This window comes from Trichoderma evansii (assembly GCF_050947405.1).
Source record: "Trichoderma evansii strain SZMC 28006 chromosome Unknown GGI43scaffold_25, whole genome shotgun sequence".
Classification (NCBI taxonomy): Eukaryota; Fungi; Ascomycota; class Sordariomycetes; order Hypocreales; family Hypocreaceae; genus Trichoderma; species Trichoderma evansii.
The window spans coordinates 6,760-30,337 of NW_028145181.1; the positions used below are offsets into that span (position 1 = coordinate 6,760).

The 23,578-nt window shown below is 46.3% G+C and overlaps 4 protein-coding genes across 4 annotated transcripts; 2 read left to right on the forward strand and 2 right to left on the reverse strand.

Moving 5' to 3' along the window:
• Positions 1-2,124: 2,124 nt before the first annotated feature.
• On the forward strand, positions 2,125-2,423 carry GGI43DRAFT_387420 (uncharacterized protein; the record flags this gene model as incomplete). The annotated part of the gene is made up of 2 exons (XM_083203929.1): positions 2,125-2,198; positions 2,255-2,423. The coding sequence occupies 2 exons, from the start codon at positions 2,125-2,127 to the stop codon at positions 2,421-2,423; spliced, it is 243 nt and encodes an 80-aa protein (XP_083056611.1).
• A 14,620-nt stretch (positions 2,424-17,043) lies between these two features.
• Positions 17,044-17,648, forward strand: GGI43DRAFT_211803 (uncharacterized protein). The gene has a single exon (XM_083200219.1). It carries the CDS (start codon positions 17,139-17,141, stop codon positions 17,583-17,585), a length of 447 nt encoding a protein of 148 aa, XP_083056612.1. The 5' UTR covers positions 17,044-17,138; the 3' UTR covers positions 17,586-17,648.
• GGI43DRAFT_211814 (FAD binding domain-containing protein) lies at positions 17,649-20,640 on the reverse strand. Its single transcript, XM_083200220.1, has 8 exons — positions 20,275-20,640; positions 20,100-20,179; positions 19,510-20,011; positions 19,418-19,452; positions 19,142-19,358; positions 18,970-19,043; positions 18,625-18,902; positions 17,649-18,446 (listed from the first exon to the last, which is right to left on the reverse strand). The coding sequence occupies exons 1-8, from the start codon at positions 20,415-20,417 to the stop codon at positions 17,712-17,714; spliced, it is 2,064 nt and encodes a 687-aa protein (XP_083056613.1). The 5' UTR covers positions 20,418-20,640; the 3' UTR covers positions 17,649-17,711.
• GGI43DRAFT_211832 (polynucleotide 5'-hydroxyl-kinase) lies at positions 20,641-23,538 on the reverse strand. Its single transcript, XM_083200221.1, has 5 exons — positions 23,286-23,538; positions 22,968-23,205; positions 22,773-22,899; positions 22,425-22,715; positions 20,641-22,369 (listed from the first exon to the last, which is right to left on the reverse strand). Exons 1-5 carry the CDS (start codon positions 23,332-23,334, stop codon positions 20,864-20,866), a joined length of 2,211 nt encoding a protein of 736 aa, XP_083056614.1. The 5' UTR covers positions 23,335-23,538; the 3' UTR covers positions 20,641-20,863.
• Positions 23,539-23,578: the final 40 nt, after the last annotated feature.

The following is a 23,578-nucleotide window of genomic DNA, read 5'->3' on the forward strand; positions in this document are numbered from 1 at the left end:
ACATGCAAGTGCATAGAAGCCTCGCCGTCTTGGCAAGAATAGAGGTTTGGCATTCCAGCCTTTGTTCGTCCCCTATTAATCATGGTGGCTGGGAAAGTACTAATCAGCCCGCACAAGGCCGAATGAGTGGTCTCATGATGTTCTGTGTGGCTCAATACGGCCTCAAGGTCTCCAAACCGGGCCTGGTGGGCCCTCCTCACCTGACGGAGCCAGTCACAGTACAAGAGCTCCCCCCTGTTTTTCCACTTTGACATTTCACCTTGCTCTCATGTGAGGCAACCACTCCTTTATAAAAAAAAAAGCTAATTGCAGGCTCGCGGGGCTGTAAACCCTGGGCTCCGGCCTTGATATCTAGATACATGTACCCACATGCAAGCTTGGGTGCCTGTTTTTCAAGGTTTATTATCTCCGACTTCTTGGCCCTGATGCCTTTGCTTCTGTTTAAATACAAAGGACTCTTCTAGGGCATAGCTCATTAGTAGTTGATTGAGATATGGAGTCCTTACCTCACACGAGTTTAGCAACTCCAATCAAGCCCGCATGAAGATATGGTAGGGCGATTTAAGTGGATTTATTACTACTTTTGTCAGAGTCGTACCTGCCTTGCAGGGATTAATGTCTGTCTTACCAACACAAGTACAATAGGTAGCTACCACCCGTCCATAGCCACGTAGTGACCTTGTACTTGTACTTCGATATTGCATGGTACAGCACTGTTTGCCTCTATGGAGTACTAGAAAGATACTTACAATGAGACTTTCCAATAAAAAGCCTTTCAGGTACATAATACTTAGGTAAGATACTTCTTTTTTGCCATGCACACTCCCCCCCCCTGCTGCTGTCTCTACTTATACATTCTATGGATCTTATTTAGAAGTATAGCATACTTCTATAAGGGAATTATTATCCAGCACCCCGGCTGTTGCTAATGTCACGAAATTGCAGCTACTTCTACTACTTCTACTATTTTAATTATTATCTAGTAGTTTATCCAGTAGTTAAATATTTTTACTTTGTGTGCTGACTGCCTTGTTACGGCCGGGGTGCTGGATAACGAAACTGGGATGCTGAATAATATTCCCCTTCTATAGCTTCAATAGGTAACTGTCCAAAGATTTGAACGAATCAGTGGATAATTACAATGCTTCGGTCAGTCACATGAGGATAATGCGGTGAGGGTATATGCCGAGCGCAAAGGAGCAGGAAGAGTAAATCAGCAACCTCAATATGCGGGGCCCCCCATTTCTCTTGGAAAAGGCGGCGGAACTCGATATCAAATGCAAAGTGTGGTTATTAGAGATTATATACACTGAAGCGGGCTGTAGTCAATAGGCGCAAAGAGGCGGTGAAAATGATGTTCATAAAGTAAACAAGAGCATAATTGCTCACTGTGATTGGTAGACAACATGATGCTAATCAACACCGGCTATCAGAGAAGTGGGCAACGTGGGAAAGAAGGGATTCCAGTGCCCCATTGCGCTCTTCACTTTGGTAGACTATCTATCGGTGTCAGCTGATAGTCACCCTGGTAACCCAAGACTACAATTTGCCTGGTTGATGCCCAACCGTGGTATACGTATTTGCCATTGACTCGCCTCGTGGGTCGCGGACTAAACCCACTGGCACACCGCAGCTAATGCAGTGACGTTATATCAAGCCATCAGACCTCTGCCCTCGATAGTTCCAAAGACAGTACAACTTGATATGAAAGTTAGCGGCATAAATCAAAGGGGTCCGTAATGAGATCGATGGGCGCTCGCGACCGGTTAGCATCCGAGTGATCCCACCCTATTCCACTATCCATGCATCTTCTCCCTTTTTTTTTCTTTTTTTTTTAACCACTATACCCTTCTCCGGGGGATAGCTCTGGGTCCCATACTACCGGGGTGTCCGGGGCTTCTGTTCTCTACATGCATGTAAAAGCGAACGCAGTGGCTCGATTGCCGTTCGTGATGAATGGATACCCAGCATTTCACCACTTCACTATTATATAAAACGCCTGAAACTCCGAACATCTAAGAACCCGATAATCCCTATAGATAATCATATTACTATCCTTATACCTTCACATAATTTGATTACAGAATCCATATCAGTCAACCAATAAGCTTACAAGTCCTCATCATGTCCAACGCTGGCAACAATAGTCACAGAGAATACTATATAGGAATGCTTCAGTTGTTGGACTTCTATTACTGGTTTGTGGAAACGCTCTGCCCTGATTGCCTGCTGATATCCAACTCCCACGCCTTAGGATATACCCGCAACTTCGAGCAATTGTCGCGGGCCACATCGACCAAATGGACGTACAGCACGGTCAAAGACGCGTTGATGAACGCGACGAACGCGACGAACGCGGCCGAGGAGATCACGAAGACTCAGATATGGAGGACGTCGTGATGGGCGGCACTTCTCCAGATTGAGTGACTCCGTTTAAGAGACGGCTATTACAGTCTTAATAGCTCTACGGTGGACCACACGATAAGAATTTAGCGAATATAGACAGGGTGGTTTCCTTATTATTATTTTTTAAAAGGCGCCAGGGTTTGGCCATCTGAAATAAAGGGAATTAGATGGGAAAAAATATAAAAAGGAGGGATAAAAATATGGGAAAAGAGCGTGTTCTGTTTTCTTTTTCTTACTACAATGCTCTTCAGCACAGTACCTATGCTACTATTTCTGCATACTACATAGATATGAGCATCTTCTCAAAAAGTCTTGATTTCTGCCCAGTTGCTCCGGTAATATTGTACTCTTATTTACGTACATATTCCACTACCTACCTACCTACCTATCCTCCAGATCTCTTCTGCCCTGAGCATCTGCGCTACCCTATAATATCTATGCCGCCCTTTTTTTATACATCTGTCGATTATTTCTTTTCATTTCCGCGGTTCCTTCATTGAGAATGCATGAGCACGGCCTCAGAGAGCACGCGTAACTCTTGGCGATATCTAGCCAACATTATAAATATTTAGAACGAACCAACCCCAGCATCATTACCCCGTCTCAAAAACCCCAACATACATGTACCTGTAATGGAGCGAAAGAGTGACATGCTTACAAGCAGCGTACACCCCTCTGCTCGGGACTTGTCTTTGTGCCACCCCCCTCGCTTTTGTCATCCCTCAATCGCTTTATTTTCTCTCTCTTTTTTTCTCCTCCGCGTTTCCCTCCGTCTTGCAGCACATTTGCGGGGTATTGTATACATGTATGAGTAAGTTATTGAGAATTGCTTCACTGATATGACGTGTCACATGAAGCTATTGAGAGCTCCAAATGGCGGTAACCAGGCAAACAAAAACATTTAGTAGCAAAAAAAAAAAAAAAAAAAAAGCTCAGTAAAAGATCAGCACATGGAATAAATCCAGATGGCACACACACCAAAGTGCTGACACCCCTGCTTGAAGTGCGATGCGTATTGGTGGTCTTTTGATATCCCACCGCCTTTTACATGTACCATGTGCTGTGCGAAGTACTGCTTGTATCTAATCCGTACATAGTACATGTATGTACTGACATATTTGCTTGACAAGGATACAAGTAATACGTCCCCTTTCTTTTCTTTTCCTTTGGCTTCTTTTCATTTCTTCTAACGAGTCAGCGTGCCTTACGCTAGAGAGGTGTGGTAGCATTGACCCGCCAGGTAAGAAGGGGGAACAGCGTAGAATTTTGAACGACCTACCGAGGATGAGATCCTTGTAACAACGTGGTGACAAAAAGGGAGGAACAAAACAAAGAATAAGGTACATTATTGTGCGCGTCTCGCCCATTATAACCCTAGAAGTTTGGACAGCTATCAGCCCCTCAGCTCAAGCAACCACTATCTGGGGCGCTGTCAGCCTTGACCACATCGAAAACCAAATTCTTTCTTTGGCGCAGTTAGCTTTATCTACTTCCATATCATTGATATATAAAAGCCCAGCCTGTCTACATCTCGAGACGGACCAGCCCTCATCAACAATGGCTGTGTCTCTTCGGCACCAGCTGTTGTTGTTTCTCCCTTGTTAGCGCGTTTAATAGTGTGCAGCATACGTTGTTAACGTGCTGCACAGCATCAGGTACCCACTATGTATCTGCCTGTACCCTGCTTGATTCATGCTTACAAGTGAATAGTACGAATACGACGGCTGTCTGGCCGTATCTCCCCGGGAAGTTATCCATACATCCGCTTAAGCTATGCGAGCAAATCGGAATAAGCCATTGTTCAAGTGAATAATGCCCGCGGTATTAGATCCTCTGCCGGAATTATCGACCTTACTTTATCCATATGTGTCACCAAGTTAATCGTCTCACCACGCATATGCTGGAAGGGTTGCCACGTGTCAAGTGCCTTTACTATTTCTACGGGAAAATAGGACGAATGTTTGGCGAGGTGGTTATGGCAGAGAATTAGGAACCTTCTCGTCACGAAGGTACAATGACATTGTTGGTACCAGACATCTTATCAAGCAGGTACTAACTCTTGATCTAGATGCCCACCAACGCGATCATCATAGCCTCCACAGCACTATTTATGATCTGGAGATGAAATTTCCAATAGTACCCCCGGTATAAAATGCGGGGATCCCAGGCTGCCATCAAATGTTAGCCTCTCTATCGTGGAGTTCTCGCCAGCCAATGTGGACATATAACTGCATACAGGGAGCTTCCATGTTGCCGGCAGATGACGCGCAGTAACTCTATTTCAACTTCATTCATCTCTATGTATCCAGGGTGATATCCTAGTGCGGTCCGAAAATGACGGTCCGATGCTATGCGCACTCCACGTGAGAGCGGATAGTTCACCCCCTTTTCTTCTCAGCGACGATGCTTTCAATAGCGTTGTTTCCTCCAAGGAGCTCTGGTTCATTGTATTTTCAGCTACTGATGTTTAGGTGTATTCGCACCGCAGATGAATTAATTGTCTGGATTTCTATGCATGTGCTATATCCCGCAACATCCCAAACTGCCACCCCCTGGCTTTGTATGTACACCGCAACTTAGGGTAGCACGTCTAGCTACAACTTTCCACTGAGCTTTTTCAAGATATCACAAGGTCTTGTAGGATTTTTTTCACGATTCATGTTATTGAAAAGGCACGTTAAAGGGAAAATCGCCCTCTACTCTTTACCAGTACGTATTATGGTGTGAACCAAAGGATACTACTTCTACTACTTCCGATATAAACTATCCATCTAAGGATATTCCCAAATACCTACGGAGGCACTAGCTACTTATGTACCCCAAAGCTAAATTACAACGGCATCCAAAGCACAACTTCCCCCCGCCTCAGCCCCCCTCGCTAAGCTACCAAAATGCAGAACTAACGTCAACACAGCTCAATTATGTTAATTTGAAGACAGTCTTCATCGACTTTCAATTTATTCTATCCATGATATCAACGATCAAGTTGCGAGAATAGAAATTCCATATTCACATGGCCAATATCCCTTATTTCCCTCCATGATACTCAGAGGCGTATCTCCCGAGGAATGTTTAACTTCGGGGACATGGTTGACTTCTTCTGGTGTCTCTATGTAGTCTGGGGACGGTACAAATAGAGGTAGAGTTTCAAGTGCCCTCTGAATTAAGTGTAGCTGCGTCGTGGTTATATCATCGCTTTCCCACTTTAGGGGTATAGATTGAGCGGGGTAAGGGTCCATATAGAAGCGCATATTAGAGGAGAAAGGATAGAGAGGGTATTTCGTTGTAGATGGGGCTGAGAACTTCATGAGACCTCTTCGCTATCGATATCTTATTGCTGAGCCTCTTTAATATACAGATTATGTTTTGCACGGCTTCCTAGCTTATAGAACACTAGACTAACATTGATATTTTATGTAGGCACAAACGAACGAAGTTTCCACTCCGTCGCCTCGGATCCCAAGTGTACAATGTATTCGCTTATATTTTTTCGAACGAACGAGCCCAATAACGAGTTCTGGTATAGCTCACTCGTGCTTATCTCACCAGGGATGAAAACGATGAAATGGCGGTCACAGCAACGCTATCCCGTTTCGCTCACCGACTGGCTGAGCAACTGACACACAGTACACGTTTCGAGATCAAAACCGTTTATAATCAGAAAGTACATACATACATGCTTATTATCTACGGCGCTCGTTATTGAGGTACTCTCTGTTTCTTTTTTTCCACTTTCGTGGAGCAAGCCTACGCTGAAGATTTAATACTCTGAACCTGGGCATCTTGCTATTCAGCTCCAATTTTCGCCAATCCTGCCAAGGGCTTAATCAACGCCAGCTTTAGCACGGATCTAGTTTGACTCTTCGCTCCGTTTACAAGACCACACCATTGACTATCTAGCAATCCTTGTAATACGGAGTACGCATCGCTAAAACTTCGCAGCTCAAACAAGTGGGGGTGAATTGCATGGCACCACGAAATACATATATACAGTACTTGCAATTCTATATGCCGCAGCTAGGCGAGTGAATGTGGGTAACGTTAATAAACGGGGCCAAACTTAATGTCAACTTCAATCATAATTCTTCTTAATTTGTAGTTCGAAGGTCAAAGCATCGCCAGCCAGCTTGTCATCGCACTTTCGTCCTACAGCACTCATATAGATTTGCAGTCAATTTTCCATGCCCCTGTCGACATATTTTAAAGAAACAAATCTTCCTAGGCTTTTCTGATAGACCTATTATGCATGGCATCGCCATTTTACTTGATCCCCACATTTCGACGCACTTTAGATAATGGTACACGCAAGCGGGAAACGAAAAATTAGGGATTCTCACAACCATAAGCACACATCTCTATTATTACGCACACTGTTATTTTACTACTTCTATTGTCCTCTACTGGCTCTACTATCTCTACTAAGCTCTACTATCTCTACTATCTTTACTGGCTCTACTGGCTCTGCTGTTCGTGTTTCTATTTGTGTGTGCATTTTCATTTTGTGGACCCTATTTTTGGTCCCCCTCTTGATAAGCTTATATTGGCAAGAAAAAAACACACAGCCTCTGTTACGAAATGCATTGGCCAGATGCCGAGAAGAAAATAGAATCTTCGTGGTGTTAATTCCCATAGCACAAAATGAAAACAGAAAGGAAATTCAACGTCATAGGTAGCTCAATGCAAAAATTCACATATAGAACTCGAATGACCAAAATCTGGAGTATTGAAACCGAATCTAAGCCAGTCTGATAGTTGTGCAGGAAATGTCTTATTACGTATTGCGTAACGGCATATAGCTACCAGACTTGTCTTTCGCTACACTTCGTTTCTTCTTGTCTCTCTCTTATATCTAAGTATTATTAGAATAATACTGTGTCTTTTCAGATAGTCACACAGCTTGTATTTGCTATGGCGACATAAGGATAGTTTTGACCAAGGGTAGAAAAAAAAGTCGGGGTTCAGTGCCAATAGCGTTTTCCTAAACCAATGCATCCAGTACTTCTACTATACAACTATCTGTGGATCTAAAGTCTATTTCTTCCTTTATAACCATATGGATATTAAACCCTTTTCTTAATATTGAAGGGTATTTTCAACAATTACTAGATTACTGAGTGGGCAACTGGTGTGGGAAAACATGAAAACATGAAACATCTTTTACATTTAAGACAAGAGAACTTAACATGAAAGGTGTATTGATAAAAGCCTATGCAAGTATGGAAAGAGGCTGTTAGTTTTTCGGCTGCGGGTGTTGCTTCAGGTCTAGGTCGACATATTGTATGTCAGGTACAGAGATATCTTAACAACAGTCGACATACTATACCTGAAACTTAGAAACGATAGGATCATAAGCACTAGTGACCCAACAATTCGGCTGGATCGACAAAGGAGGGAACAAAAATGTGGGGAGTCCTAAGTCATTAACGACGGAGTTACGACATATGCATATAATTTGAAGCGCTGGCATACTGTGTCTGAGGAATAGTAATTTAATTTGTAATTTATCCTCAAGATTTGAGTTGCTAAAAATAGAAATTTCTTACGAAACACTGTATAAGCCGTGATAATCTTGACAAGTTCCCCTGAGTGATCCTTCATGTTTTGTGACTAGTTCCAGTACTTGCGGTTGAACCCGCGACGGTCCGTTGACACCATTTTCCGCTAGATTCAGCCCAGCTGCTGTTAGTCGATGGGTACATATGGTAGCGGCAGCAGTACTAGTCACACGCACAAACAACCCCTGGCATCTTGATATGGCTCGTAAAACTGTGAGTAAATAGCCTCGCGTAAAAAAAAGAGTGCTTCTGCTCGCTACTATGCCAGTCCAATTAAACACCGACAGCTTTTCTATACGAATTCTACAGACCGTATTTACGTAACGCGATGCAGGTTGAAGGCATATAGAATATGGTGTCACCTCCTGGAGACCATGCACATATGCAAACAAAACAAAGATGTTGGGTCTTTTGTCGAAGTACGGGGCATGATGCATAGTCTTTGACAAGAGAAGAAAACTACCATCGGGATGCATTACCATCCCTTAGCTTGGCTTGGTTCCGGTTTCGCACCTTGAGTGCCGGCCTCCCCTGATCGCTAATAGCGTTAGTCGGGTCCAAATCTCCGGCCCCTATTATCTTAGCCTCTTGCAGTTACAACCTGAGATGACAATTGCGAATCTTGGTTAGGCACGTGCAGATAAAGTTAGTGGAGATTGGTGTTATTATAGATTCAGTTCGGTGTGAGCCGTGATATCAGTAGCGCGTCTGGAGGAGTACTCGCTTCCTTTGAAAGAGACTCAGCATAAAGCGGCGGATACCTGAAACAGGTATACGCCAGCCTCTCCCTCTTTTAAAAGACACTAGAGACGAGCCGTGTATTTCTTTTCTGAGTGTTACTGCGGCCATCAACTCAGGAAGCGTTGACGCGTCACCTCTTCTGCCTTTACGGCAGATCGTCTATGATAGAAGGAGACATTAGCACGGGGAACCACACGGCCCGCATCCGAACTAATATTACTAGTGCTTTTCAAACGAAACTGCAATCCTGATTTGCTACACTACAAGCGAGAAAGGGGGGTTTGAAGGAATATAGCTGGGATAAGAAGACTTGTGATTAACAGTGGGCCTCGCCAAATAAAAAAGATAATAAAAAAAGGAGGTGGGAAAAGGGAAATAGAGACGTGAGTTTAGAGAGAGACTGGAGAGTTCGTAGCAATATGCGTACTAGGCCAGATAGAGTGGAGGTACACTTGGGCGCGTCCCGTGGCCTACCGGCCCCCAGATGAGCTGTCCATTGACTCGTGCATCCAGCAGCTTATTCTAAAGAAAGGACATACTTTTTATTATCAATACTCATTTAAATCGGCTAAGACGGCTTCAAAAAAGCCTTGGCAGATGGAAACAAAGCACTTAGGTCCAGCTGCTGGCATAGACGATCCACGATGATCCACACGCGCCATCGATGGCGTTGTCACGGAGATGCTGCTTCGAGGTGGCAAGCACATATATGTAAGTCTCAAAAGTAGCGTGCTTTTTGTTTACATTCTAGGCGTATATGATGAGTAATGCGTGAAGCTACAGGACAATGGAAAGCCGAAGACGCAGGGCGAAACTACCAATAAAGAAAATACACGTATTACATGGAAAGTGCCTCGCCTCTTGGCGACGATGGCAATTTATGGCTTCAACCTATTTCTAAGAGATAATCAGGGTGGCTGGGTAGAGGCTATTTAGTTGGCGTAAGGCTGAATAATGATGATATCCGGCGTGGCAGAATGCTGCAAACAAGCGGCGTCCGGGTCGCTTTACGCGGTCTGGTGGTGGGTCTTTGCCTGAAGGAGCCAGTCTTAATACCAATGTTGGGTGATTTTGCTTCCCCTTTGCTTGGAAAAGATTACGGCTCTTGAAAAGTTGTCTGTGTAGGTAGCTAACTGCGGAAATGAAAGGGATATCAGGCTCCTGGAGCTGAAGCCGTTGGGCTCCGGCCTCGACATCTAAACCATATGCAGTCATAGGTGGCTGTGTTGCGGGGATCGTTATCTCTGTGTCTGCATTGCCTGCCTCCTGATGATTTCCCTTTACTTATACAAAGTGCTCCCGGGCGCAGTGGAACAGTTGATTGCAAGGCTGAGCCAAGATCAAAAGTCCAAATAGTTCAGAATCAAGATCCACCAGTATACTCCAACCAGGACTAATTCTGCTTTTACTAGCCTCATGCAAGTCAGCAGTTGCCTTAGTTTTGCACAGAAGTTGATTGTATTGGTGTAGTCTGAGGCGATGCTCCTGTCTTACCACCACGGACACCATGGGTATCGCCCTGCCTGTTGGAATAAACATGTCATATTGATGCACTTATGCTTTAACATTGCATAGTGTAGCAATATTTGTCTTTGAAGGGTACCTTCAAGATGATTACAACGAGATATATCGATCAAAAACCTCTCAGGTACATATATTCTGACTTTTATCTCGATTTTCGTTTTGCAACTCCAGCCAACCCCCTCTTGCTATCCCATGGCTCGCTTGTGTAAGGTGCTAGCGCCTATGGCTCTAATAGGTAATTCTACCAAGAACAGAAGGGAACCATTGGACTAGTAAACATGCTAAACTCTGAGTCACAAGGGAGTGATGCAGTGAGAAAGCCGCATATATGTCGGCCGTATAATGAGCGTCGGAAGAGCTAACTAGCAATGCCTCCATATGCAGAACCGCCTCATCAGTCTTAACAGAGCCGACAAACGTTGATAAAGAAGGCGATGTGAGGCAATCCGACATATTCTAGGATATCAGACTGCAGGGAAGAGAAGTGAAGAGGCGGTGAATAAGCGTGTGTCCACGGAATATGCAAGAACATGATTGCCTACAGTGATTGAAACAAAACGCCATGCTAATCAGGGCAGAAGAACTTTTGCCACTCCATGATGCTCGCCACTCTAGTAGTGCTGGTGCCGGGAAGCATCCCGGTAAGGCATCTCCAATGCTACCTTTTTGAAGGCCCGGCCTTCGCATGAGGCTGCATGTGTGCCGATGAATTTAGTTCGCGCTTCTAGTCTGGCCTTGCACGTAGCCAATGTACTTTGGCACATATCAAGTCCTCGAACCCTTGCTGCAAATAGTTTCAATTATAACAAAAGCTGTAGGACTGACATTGAAACCAGCAGACGCAAGAGTTAGCGTAACGGGGCCGGTAAGCATTTCCCTACTAGCTGATATCGGTAATGACACCAATTTTCCAACTCGTCATAGCCCCCCATGCATGCATTCTCCCTTCTTCTCTTAGCTACTGTGTTCTTCTCTGCGGACGCATGGCTCTTCAGTTGTATAGCCTCCAGCTTGCTCTGCGCCCAGCTTGCCAGCGCGTCTGGAGCGGCTGTACTCAATATGCATGTATGAACAAGATAGCTCGATAATTGCAGTAATCAAGTGTTTCGCAAAGAATGCATAATCAGCAACTCACTACTATATAAACCACGTCTCGCCCCAGGCACCCAAGCAACCGAGAATCTTCAGAAACAATCCCACCACAGCACTTCTATCTTTTAATTTGATTACAACGACCATCAAGCTCTCGAATTCCGAAAGGTGCTTTACAATGTCAGACAATACGAACGAAAATAATAAAGGCTGCTCTCAAGCAGTTTCCCCCGATGATAAGAGCGGGTATGTGGAATCACTCTGCCTTGATTGCTCGATGAAATTCAACCCCCCCTGCCCTAGGTCCATTGATGACCATCTTAAACAATCCATGCATTACCTTCAACAGTCAGTGCAAGAACTCCAAAAGTCGTTCCAAGCAGAACGCGACCAAAAACGCCGCGACGATCGCGGAACATGCGAAAAATGCGACCAAGCCCGCGAAAAACCAGATATCGAGGAGTCGTGATGAGCGAACCCAGTTCGACTGAGTGACGGCGGCTATTACGACTGTAATATCCTCAAGCCGACGACGTGATATTAAGCGACAATAAACTGAAGGGATTTTTGTTTTAAAGAAGTTGGAGTTAAGATATCTTGAACAAAGGGTAATAGATCGGGAAAAAAATCATAAAAGGCGAACTAAAAGGGAGAGGGAAAAAAAGCGTGTCTTGATTTTTGTTTCTTGTTACAATGTTTTTCAGTGCAATATCAATGCAATTACTTCCGCAGGCCACATAGGCATGAGTATCTTCTTAACAAAACGACTTGATTTCTACTCACTTCGGTTATATTTTTCTCATATACATGTAATCCGGTGCATTTGATACCCTAGCATCTACACTATCATCCACTACGCATATCTATGTTACCCGTTCTTTGCACATCTCTCAACGTTCTTTCATTTACACGATTACTATATACGTACAGAAAGCGTATGAAAGCACGAAGCTCAGATGACACGTTTTTCACATAGGAAGGCAAGCAGTACAAATGCATGGAGCCGAACTGTTGCTTCGGCCGCCGCCGCAATGTAAGAAAAAAAAAACCTACCGGAAACGCTTTCCGTAAACCCGCCGCATACCCCTTGAGTCTCAAGCATACACCCTTCACAAGCGAGTCAGAAGCATTCATTTTGTTTTCCCTGCCGCGTATAGCGCGTCGACTGTGGAAATATAGTGCCATATTTTACGGTCATAATCTTTTTTGACTGCTCAAATTTCTTCACCTTCCTATGCATGTAGCCTGCAGATGGTAGCTTGGGAAAGGCCAGTTCCGATACTTCATCCGTCTCAAGAAGCCCCGGTTTGGAAATGAGTCAAATAACACAGGCTCTAAAGTTCCTCTACTCCAAATACGGTATCGAGTCTTGACAAGCAGCGTACACGCCTCTGCTCGTGACCTGTCTTCATGCTGGCTATACGATATCTTCACCCCTCACCGCCGTCTCTGGTCCAGGGTTTATGCATATGTATGTAGTGTCACCCCTGCTGCGTTCAGTGCATGCGCGTACTTCGTATGAAGCAGTGAGCAGCAGTTCTTCGGTGATGGGATGACGTGTCCTATGATATTATGTCTCTAGATGGTGGCAACTCGGGGATCCCACTCCCTTTTATGTACTGGCATGTTGTACGAAAATACTGGTCAATTTACTGTATTTATTCTTCACACAAAGTATAGACTTGTGAAGATATCACCGTTCCACCCCTTCTCGTTTGTTTACCCCCGTATTGTCCTTTTTGTGTAAGATTGATAAAAAAGGAGATTGAGAGAGTATATGTACATATATGGTAGTACTAGTCTGACAGGTGAGATGGGGGATCGCTTAGAATCTAGAACGATTTGCTGATTGTGAGACTCTTGTAATAACGTGATGACAAAAAGAGAGAGCAGAAAATTCTCCTTCGTACCATTTCGCTCATTATCAACTAGTCAGCTCAATTAACTGCTAATTAGGGCGCCATTACCTTGGCCACAGAGCAACCAGGGTTCTCTCTATACCACAGGTAGCTTTATGTACCTCTATACTATTCAGCTTATAAGAGCTCAGCCTACCTCCCCCTGGCTGGGCCAGTACTTCGAGGCTAATTGTCACGTCTTTCCATTGACAAGATAATTGTATTCATCAATTGCTACTATGCTTCTCCTCTATTAGCGCATTTAGTAGTGTGTAGCATAAGTATGCCCTACATATCAGCCTATCCCCCATGCTCTGCTTCATCCATGCTTACACTGAATAGCTCGAATAAGAGGGCTCCTTAGCCGAATCCCCCTGGGGAGTTATCCACAAATCGGCCCAGTCTATGCAAACAGATAGGAATAAACTATTCTCTATGTAGAGAGTGTGTTTAATAATGCTCGCAGCATTAAATCATCAGCCGGCATTATCAACTTTTGCTTTATTTATATGTGGCATGAAGTGACAGAATTAGCTCACTCTAACCAGAGGAACTTGCTCAACGTCAAGATACAATGATGTCGTCGGTGTAAAGCATCTTACCAAGGATCTACTATATCTCTTAACTTAAACGTCCTCATGGCTTCCACAGCACTACCTGCGATCTAAAGATGAAGCCGCCGGCGATCTTTCCCTTAGTAAATGCGGGGATACCAGGCGGCCTTGTTACCTTCCTTGCCGTGAAGTTTCATCAGCAGATCCGGATTTATCACCGCATAGGGATAGCATAATGATGCGCAGCAACTCTAATTCGACTTCATTCATCTCTATCTAGGGATTCTAGACCACTACGATGCGACGGCGGCGGACCGGGCTATCTGTACTCCACGTGAGAGTGAACAGCTCACCCCCCCTTTTTTCCCCCAACGACACTTTCAATAGCGATATTTCCTCCAATGAGCCTTGTTCATAGCACTTTTAGCTGCTAATAGTTGGATATATACGCACCATGGATTGGATACACGAATTAGCTAAATTTCCATACTACTATATTCGGCAACCTCCGAAGCTGTAACCCCCTGGTTCCATGAGCTAGAGGTACACACCGCAACTTGGAATAACGTGCCTATCTCTAAATTTTCACAGGCCTTTTCAAAGATTCTACAAGTTCTCATGATATATGATGATGATCCATGTTATTGAAAAGGCATAGCAAAAGTAAGCCTCTCTTTACTCTTTACTGCAACATACAGAGCAGGCTTCGGATGGCTTCCCAGCTTGTAGCTCCGTGACCGAGGAAGCTTGTGATAACGGTATGATGAGATGCGAGCAAAGAAAAAGCAGTAGAAGCAGTAGAAGCAGTAGAAGCAGTAGAAGCAGTAGAAGCAGTAGAAGCAGTAGAAGCAGTAGAAGCAGTAGAAGCAGTAGAAGCAGTAGATTAAAATAGCTGTAAATTCGTGGCATTACTACGGCTGGGGTGTTGGATAACAATTTTCTTTAGAAATTGATGCACCAGGGCATCTACTGTACGTCCAAATACCAGCAAGCTAAATTGGGAAAGGGAAAAAATAGCCACAGTGAGATTTTTAATAATTAAAGGAGAGGAAAAAAGAAGACAACATACCAAGGCACTTTCTGTATGGCGAAGCTTTGAAGAGCAGTTTGTAACTACGGAAAGTCCGCAGTCCTCTAAGGTATTGTACATTGTATTATAATTCCTTCCAATGAAAATAAATGTCCCATAATAAAATTTGCCTTGATGATATTGATCAAGGCCCATGTGCCTCCGAACCCAAGTTAGAGGCGTATCCAAACTGCTCGAGGTCCTTCCCAGTGGTCTCAGTGTTACCATCTATTTCTTCTCCGCCAAGAGGATGGGAAAAGCAGCATTTTCCTTTCATCCGTGACACAAAATCGTCTATCTGAGCCTTGCGTTCATCAATCGTTTGGACATCAAGAACTGTCCGAAAGATGCATTGGTTTCCCACTCGTCTAGTGCCGCAGTGGTGACATGGCCAAGTTCGGAGACACTAAAGGGCATATTAGAAAGCACACGACGGCAAATCTTAAAGGACTAAAGAGCGAAGGGCATGTAGAATTATTGACGAGTAGTGTAATTAAATAAGACAAGACATTAAAACCACGCACTTTTTGTTTCCGACGTTTACACTCCGAACAGGCGGAGCGAATAAACGCTTGAGTCTCGTTCTGGAACTCGCCCGCCATCAGGGCGTTCTGTGCTTGGATGCACGGAGTTGTCTCTGTAACCGCATCCGGCATGTCGATGAAGAATCTTTTCAAAGAAAAGGATCTTCTTATTAAAGAGTGCAGAAAAGGGAGACGGCCAACACGGGACTGCAGCGGGCGGAAGCAGACTGGACCGCCAATAAAGGGTGTCTCGGTAGTTGAACCGAGGGCTGGTTGGCCGGTGGAGCTGGTTGAATCGGTGGTGGCAACGGTGCTGCAGTGAGGGAGACTTAGTGGACAAGCCCTTGCCGTAAAAGCACGAGGCAGATGGGGATTCTTTTAGTGCAAAGACTAGTAGAACTAGTATGACAATACCGAGTGTATTCCGGGGATGGAGTGAGATGAGACGAGATCAAACGAGATGAGTCGAAGTGGAGTGTGATTCTGGATCGTTTGGTCGGGCAACTGGCTCGATATATATACTCAAAGCGCCTGGGTTTGATCTCAGCCTTCTTGAGGGAAATAAAACGCATGATAGAAGCATACCGAAACGTCAAGCCACCTACGGAGTGGCATCAGCAATCCATCCCATCCAGCAGAGACAAGCAGCAGCAGCAACAGCAGGCAAATCTCGGAGGGTCTCATAAGATGGTGATTGCTCACTTAGTCTATCGCACCGTTTTTAGTTCCACAGCGGGCCCCTTCGTCCAGCCCATGTCTCAGTGCTGTCCGGGTCTCTGGCAACTCTGATTCGATGTACTCCTCTTGAAAAACATTGTTTTCGCCATAACGGCCCCCAATCTTGATGCAAGTCTACAGGCGCCATCCCTGTTTTCAGTCTCAGCGCAGTTCAGGCGCATTATACAGAGAACGCTGGGCTCCGCCGCAAGATGCAAGACCGTTGAAGCTAGAGACCCCTGTCCGAATAACAGCCAATGGCGTATCCAGTCCATTGGCTTTGACATGGGAGGACCCTGGCCGTTGTTTTTCTTGCTCTGATCCTCCGAGATCAATTTCTCCTGCGTGAGTGGCAAGGCACATGTACATAGGCCTATCAACTTGTAATTTGAGGTATCCCAGGCTACCGTGGCCATGCCGGTATATCCTGTTGCGAATTCTTGACCCAAATCTACACGTAATATCTTCGCATTTCCAGAGTTTGGGCATAAAATTTTGGCCGCCGCCGAAGGGTTATCACACAAGTAGAACTCCTTACATGCACAGACTACCTATCTACTCCATGGTTGCAGCAGGGAGATTTGGGTCTTAGTCTCTTATGGAGTTGCTTGCATAGCGCTACTTCTCACAGTTGCTAGCATATCCTAGCAAGCCTCACTTACAGGGTCGCATTTGCTCCATACGCCTTGCAGGACCGTTGAACCCGTTCCATCTTCTTCCCATCTCCATGCAACTCACGTTGATCTAGTATATGGACTTTACAGAGTAATAGATGTAGTCTACCGAAGTATATATACAAAAGAAGACTACTATAAGTGAGAGGTGCTCGGTAGGAGACAGAGACCAATCTGCAGCTAGGAAAGAGGCCAATACAATAACGCCAGCCCGTACTTAGTACTACATATGTTGATTTGGATGGCCTACGGAGCAGTACGGCAAGATCTCGGGATGTTCCATACTGTGCCAGAATCCAGAATAATGCAACCCCTGATCTTGCTTTTTGCTCGCTCACTTTCCGAAGTGCCTGGCTATCGGCGCAGCGGAGATGGACCAGACGCATGTCTCAGTGTGAGCGCTCTACTACTTCCTTACTAGTACTGCCTGTATATGCATACTTCGTATTTCTATGTATTGCTCGTACCACAGCCCAGATGATTCCCCCGGCTTCAAATCACATGCATGTCCAGAGTGTACATGTATGCACCAATCAAAGAACGCTCAGATGGCCCAAACGGGAAACAGAAATCACCTATTACTGCTGTACGAATAAAACACTTTCAAGGGGAAACGAGAAAACAACCGTGATCATGCCACGCACAGAGATTCATTCAGCCAAATGGGTGCTTATGACTACTCGTTCTGGACAAACGCCCCATGATGATCCAGACCTTCAGCCGCACGTTTGCTGCCTTCACATGACGTCGCCTTTGCCGGGTCTTATTTACAAATCGAGAAAAGTGCACGCCGATGCCACTAAAACAACGTTAGCCCCAGCGCCATTATAGCGCTGTAGGCCCCCGTAAACCCGAGATCTAGCGCCCGGAACCAGAACTTGGTCAGAAATCCCATTATTGATCTCGCCGTTTAGCAGCTCAGCTCCATTCCATTCTCCACCACACCTGACCTCCAACTTAGACCGATCTCAACAGTCCTCCAAACCACGCCTGCAGCTGCTTCCAGCCATCTTCTCCCTGCAGCGCCGTCACCAGCCCAATGTAGCCGTCGGGACGCACCGCAACAATGGCTCCGCGGGCTGGATCAATGCCATACTGCTCGTACGCCTTGCCGTGGCCCTCATGATGCGTCTGGCCATCTACAAACACCTTGCCATAGTCCCATCCGAGCTTCTTGTCGAAGGGATGGTAAACCTGGTGCAAGTCCTGCAGTAGCTCAATCTTCTCTCGCGGCGCCGCATGCACTAGCAGGACGTCCACAATGGACGGGTCCTGATCCGTCCTCCACTGCGAGGAGCCTGATCCTCCCCGCGGGTCTGGACCAGGGGCGAGGCTGATGCGCGGAGACTTCGCTGGCGACAGCACATTGGTCTGCAGCCAGGCTCCGAGCTCGTTGACCGTGGCCAGCTGCGTGGCTTGGGAGATGTCACCACCGAAGACGACGATGCGGAAGCGTCCATCCGACGGCATCTGCAGCTGGAGCTCCCATGGCCGGGCGTCGGACTGGGCCATGACCTTTTGCGATGCAAATCGTGTGCCTGGCCTGCACTTTGTAGCCAACCCGGCTGTGCTTGCGGCCGAGCTCTGGGGCGCTGTCTCAGCCTGAAGGCCTCCTCCCAAGTCTCCAGTGTCGTCGTTTTCCTTGCATACGAGGAGACTGGGTTGGTAGCGGATACCCACGCCCGTTATGAACTAAGGTCTAAATTAGCAAGAGGAAAACAAGATTTGCAGCCAATCGCAGCTTGCTTCTATTGCCCAATCTGGATAACACCCATCTCAATTTCCGGTGAGAGCTGGACAACCCATTCGCCACGACTCAGGGTCAGGGAGATCTCAACTATCCGGCAGGTAAAGGGGAGGTGCTGCTTACCAATTGTGCTTCCCGGAACGCCTCTTGGAATTCGCTCATGGATGATCCCTCGCCAGAGTCACCTGTGGCAGGCCGTCCCGAGAACAGTCTAGAGAACTTGTGATCAAACGCAATGAGTTGTCTGGCAATCTGCCTCCGCTCCAGCTCGTACGTGTCGAGGACTTCCGGCCGCAGCAGCTTCTTGCAGACGAGGCCTAGCTTCCATCCGAGATTGTACGTGTCTCCCATCGAGACGTTCATACCCTGGCCGGCCTTGGGAGAGTGTGTGTGCACCGCATCTAAGCTATGTGTTAGCAAGCCTGATGGTTCCGCCGCTTATACGCAATAGGAGGTCGCTTTGCTCACCTCCTGCAAGGAAAATGCGATTGTGTTTGCTAAAACGATCGCCGACTCGCTGCCCGATTTGATATGCGGTCCACCTGCCAATGTTTCACTCAGCATGCAGCACTTCGTGTACGTGCCTGATGGGCTCCTCCGGTCGGTGTAATTCAACGCCGCTCGGACAGGAGAGACTTACCAGTCAATGTAGTGGTAATCGAGGGTATAGGGACTCAGAATCTTCCTCGCCGTTTGCAAGATTAGATCGGGAGTGATTTGTGATCTGTCGGTTCGGCCAGTGCCTTTGGAGACTTCTTTGAGCTGCGTGTATACTCGAACAAGCTTGTTTTCTCTTGGAATAATCATCATGGCTCCGAACTCGGCACTATGGATCATGCACCTGCTTCTGATGTCCGCTGCCATCACATGTTAGTCTCTCTTGATAGGCTACAAAAGCTTCGGGGAAAGCTCTTACGAAAGTCTGTGATAGGTACGATATCCAAGACTCCCCTTTAGGCAACTTGTCAGCGTTGCTATTGGTGTACGTGTTGGACCAAAGGATCTCACCAGATAGCGTCGGTTGATTCGCCCTTCATTTCATATCCTTCACCCAGCGTTTTCCTTACCCATGAATGCGCTCCATCACATCCCACCACGTACTTGGCTCGCACCTTTTCCTCTCTTACTCCCGCTGTGGTTGCAATAAGCCTTTCTGTATCATCCTCAGCCAGATTGCTTCTGTACAGCCCATCTTGCAAATTGCTTAGCCTCTGCGTCGGAGTAGCTTCTTCCTCGGTCAGGTGCCGCAACGTAACTTCCACAGGGTAAGCGTCTTCATCATTCACACAACTCTCATCAATGCTCAGTGTTGTTGGCATAACACTCCGCTCAATCTCAACAAGTGGGTGGTTTGGGGAGGCAGATGCTCTTATCGTGTCGATGAGAAAGCTTTCCACCCTGCCTTGCTGTAGCACAGACTCGGTGAATCGTGAGAGATTCGGCTGAGTGTTAGGGCCGCGATGGTGGCGTCGAATCTTGCCATCTTCGCCTGGGTTCCAAAAACTGACTTCTGTAATTCATGAAAGTGAATCCTCATTCATTAGCTTACATGCATTCCAACCTGCGAATGAACAGCAGGGATGATGCGTATCTCTCACCTAGCATGTGATTCGACTCCTGCCATACCTTCTGGCCAATTCCGAAGCTGTCGAAAATCTCTAGGGTACGACACTGAAAGCTGTGATATTGCGTACATTAGACCCTGATGCATGCACTGTTCTATCCCTCACCTTCACTCTTCTTCTATGAGGAGAGGGAAAGAATATTATTTACCCATCAGCTTGGCCAGAGACAATTTTGCCCGTTCGTTTGTCTACTACTCTCGTCTTGATGCCCAGCTTAGCCATCCAAAGAGATAGCATGAGACCGGCCGGACCGGCGCCAACAATGAGCACATCGACCTTGGATGCTTCCATATTGGCTGTGCACGATGTAGACGCCTTGTTGTTTCAATTAAAAAATGGCGGGATTAAAGCCAAAATATTATTTATTTAAAAAAAATTCTTTCTTTGTAAATTGAATATAATAAATTTGCATAATATATCTGCATTTTCACCTTTTAAACGGTCAACGCTGGCAGTATATATAATGAGTCTATTAAGTTGCGTTTACGAAGCCATGATAAGCCATGACAAACCTTGGAAGTTAAAGCTCCCCACGTTCTGCGTAAGTAATCATGGGTCATTTCTGACCAACGTCTGTTTAAAACAAGGACGCGACTCGTACTTGTACGGTGCATCCAAAGCTCATTGGTCAGTTTTGGCTGCTGCTTTCATCCCCGCAGCACCCGCATTTTTTTCTCCCTTTTCCCTTTATACTAGCTGACGAGATTGTTGCCAATTAACTCCCCCTTCTCCTCTGCTCAATCACCACCGGTATTGCGACCTAGGTCTCTCCGCACTCTCCACACGCGCGACCCGACAGGCCGCTTCTGGTTCCCCCGAAGCACTTCGACCCACGGCAGCGCGGTTGAAGAGCCGGCATTTTGATCCAGCGGCGCATCGGCCATTGTGGCGTCCTCTTCATCGTCATCACCAACGTTATCTTCATCCTCGTCCTCGCTTGTGTCTTCGCTTGTGATTTCGAGGGGCTTGTCTGCATTAGCGTCCTCTTGCCTGGTGCGCTCGTATGAGTCCTCTGTGTAAGCCCAGGTAGGTGCATCGAATTTCCCGTGAACTAGCACAATTTGTCGGCCCTGTAATCGTATCTGGTCTATTCTTTGAGGTGGAATGGGAGTGAGGATATGTAGTGTTTTAGTGGCGATATCGATGCCTCGGACGAGAACGAGGCCGATGGTTTGAGAGAAGCGAGGATCGAGCGTGATGTCGTTGGTGTTTGAGATGTATGGCAGCCCTTCAGCTGTCTTTGAGATGATGGTATTTATAGCGGAGTAGCCATCTTTATCTGTGTCGTCCATTGGCGACTGAGCTGTATCGGCGAGGTTGCGAAATGCTTTAGGGTCTTCAATGTCAACTGCTGCAAGGATCATTCCATTGATGGCTTCTGAGAGCAACTCAGATGGAGCCTGGTAGTCGTATAGTAAAATACCAAAAACACCTCGCTCCGGGCCCGAATATCCAACTTGCCATGGTGGAACAGATGTCAATGGCGATGAATTCCAACTTGACCGCTGCCCAGAATTTGGGCTACTCTGGCCTTTCACGTGGAAATATGACATGGCTTGCATAGCTCGTAGGTGAGCGGCGGTTCGAGACGCGAATTCAGATGGCTGTGAGGGAAGCGTAGTAAACGTTTTCTTTGTCGCACCACGGAGAACTTCGACAACATCCCCAGGGCCGTCTTCAGACATGTAAATCACCTCGGGCGGGTTGACACGAGTGATGATTTCAACCAGCAAATCTTGGCCAGTGCCCAGAATCCAGCCCGGAGTATTGATGAGAAGATGGCAATTACGGAGCTGTCTTCGGTAGCTGTCAAGAAGGTCTAACACGCATTCCAGGTAGTGCTCCGGAGCCGCAGCTGGTGTCATGGACGCCAAAGCATGGCATCTAATGACTTTGTAGGAGTCATCTTCAAGATCAGGATGAGTAAAAGCAGCACTCAAGTTGGGCCGGATGACATGAACCAAAGATATTGTCCCGCAAGGCGCATATTCAGGCTGGCCAGGATCCAGGTCAAGCACGGCAACACCCGTTCGAGCAGCCGTAGCTGTATCGCTCGTCAAGATGCGATTTACAAGCATCTTAGAGAAGGTTGACTTTCCAGCAGATTTGGGGCCGCATACAAGAGTCGTGAAGGGACTGCCTTTGGCTACTGACACGAGGTCGGCTAACTTTTTGTTCCATGCCGGCGGGGATGAAAGCTCTTGTATAACACACTTCTTAGGAGCATCATCGGAGCTGCATACCTGTAAAAAGTTAGCAATCAGGAATATGGAGAGAGGGAATGAGATTCGAACGCACAATCTGGAACGTGCGCCCCCGTCCTAGGTTTGTCTCTGCAGATCCGTCTTTTGATTCGCTCCATATGCCTTTGAATAGAGGAGATAAACGACTCAGGCGCCGTAAGGAGTCAGCATTGGGGTCATTGTGAAGCTCGAGGCTGACTTTTTCCGAGCTTCTGAGAACGGGAATTGCGTGACAATGAGGTGCATGGATCCAATGTATGGGGTCTGATGGCCGAAGAGTTGCTCCAAAGACAGTTACTTCGCCAGATATGACCTTGATTCCAAAGCTACCAATAACAATAAATCTCTACATTCAGCTGATTAGCCACTGTTGGAGTCTGAATCAAGATGAGTTCTGACATACCTCACTGTCTCTTAGTTTCAACGCAACAGTGCCCTGTGATGTCGTACGGCAATTATTTTTATTTAATAAGAAGGATGAGAATGCGGTTCGAGAAATTGCAGCTGTCGTGTCTTGTATTGAAGAATCACTTGAAACTCCTTTATTAGTTCATAAACATGTCATCAGGAGGAGGATTCGAATAACAATTCGACTTACCCGAGCTTGCTGCCCTGTGCTGTGGCCCTTGGTTCCCCACGGGTACCTTTTGGCCCATTTCTCTTGGGTAGCGGCTTCGACGGTTCACTCTGACTTTTCAATTTCTGCAAGACATTGAAGGAATTTGTCCTGGCCGATGCTCGTTCTTCAGGCTCAGGAGAGGAGCTGGGCTCTTTGGCGGGTGTGCTGTTAACTAAGCGACGACGAGCTGCAAGTGCGCTTATGGCGCTCACTGCTGCTATATATTGATGTTAATACATGAGACCGTTCAAAGCAGCCTTATACATAGCCTCTCATCACGATATTTGGCGAACTTACATGAAGGAGCGGCTGGGGTATCGAGTTTACGACGCTTGTTTGAAGACATGCTGAGATGGCCACTGAAAGGGACGATGGGCAATTGATTGAAAATAGATGAGACGCAGCAGTGAGGCAAGAATAAGTATATATGCACTGAGGCAATGATTCCCCGTTTAGAAAATGTACATTTGTGAGATTAATTTGGTCAGTAGCATGATAAAGACCAGATTCTAGTGTAAGCCATGGATCCTTGTGATAGGCACGCCCAAACTGCTGAAATTGGGCTTATCGATAAAATCTTTAGCGCACTA

Coding starts and splice junctions, on each gene's coding strand:
- GGI43DRAFT_211803 (XM_083200219.1), top strand. CDS start 17,139: ATGTCTCAGTGTGAGCGCTCTACTACTTCCTTACTAGTACTGCCTGTA.
- GGI43DRAFT_211814 (XM_083200220.1), bottom strand. CDS start 20,417: ATGGAAGCATCCAAGGTCGATGTGCTCATTGTTGGCGCCGGTCCGGCC. Junction 20,012..20,099: donor GGAGTCGAATCACATGCTAG/GTGAGAGATACG, acceptor CATGAATTACAG/AAGTCAGTTTTTGGAACCCA. Junction 18,447..18,624: donor CGTTCCGGGAAGCACAATTG/GTAAGCAGCACC, acceptor TTTAGACCTTAG/TTCATAACGGGCGTGGGTAT.
- GGI43DRAFT_211832 (XM_083200221.1), bottom strand. CDS start 23,334: ATGTCTTCAAACAAGCGTCGTAAACTCGATACCCCAGCCGCTCCTTCA. Junction 23,206..23,285: donor TACCCCAGCCGCTCCTTCAT/GTAAGTTCGCCA, acceptor ATCAATATATAG/CAGCAGTGAGCGCCATAAGC. Junction 22,716..22,772: donor TGAAACTAAGAGACAGTGAG/GTATGTCAGAAC, acceptor AGCTGAATGTAG/AGATTTATTGTTATTGGTAG.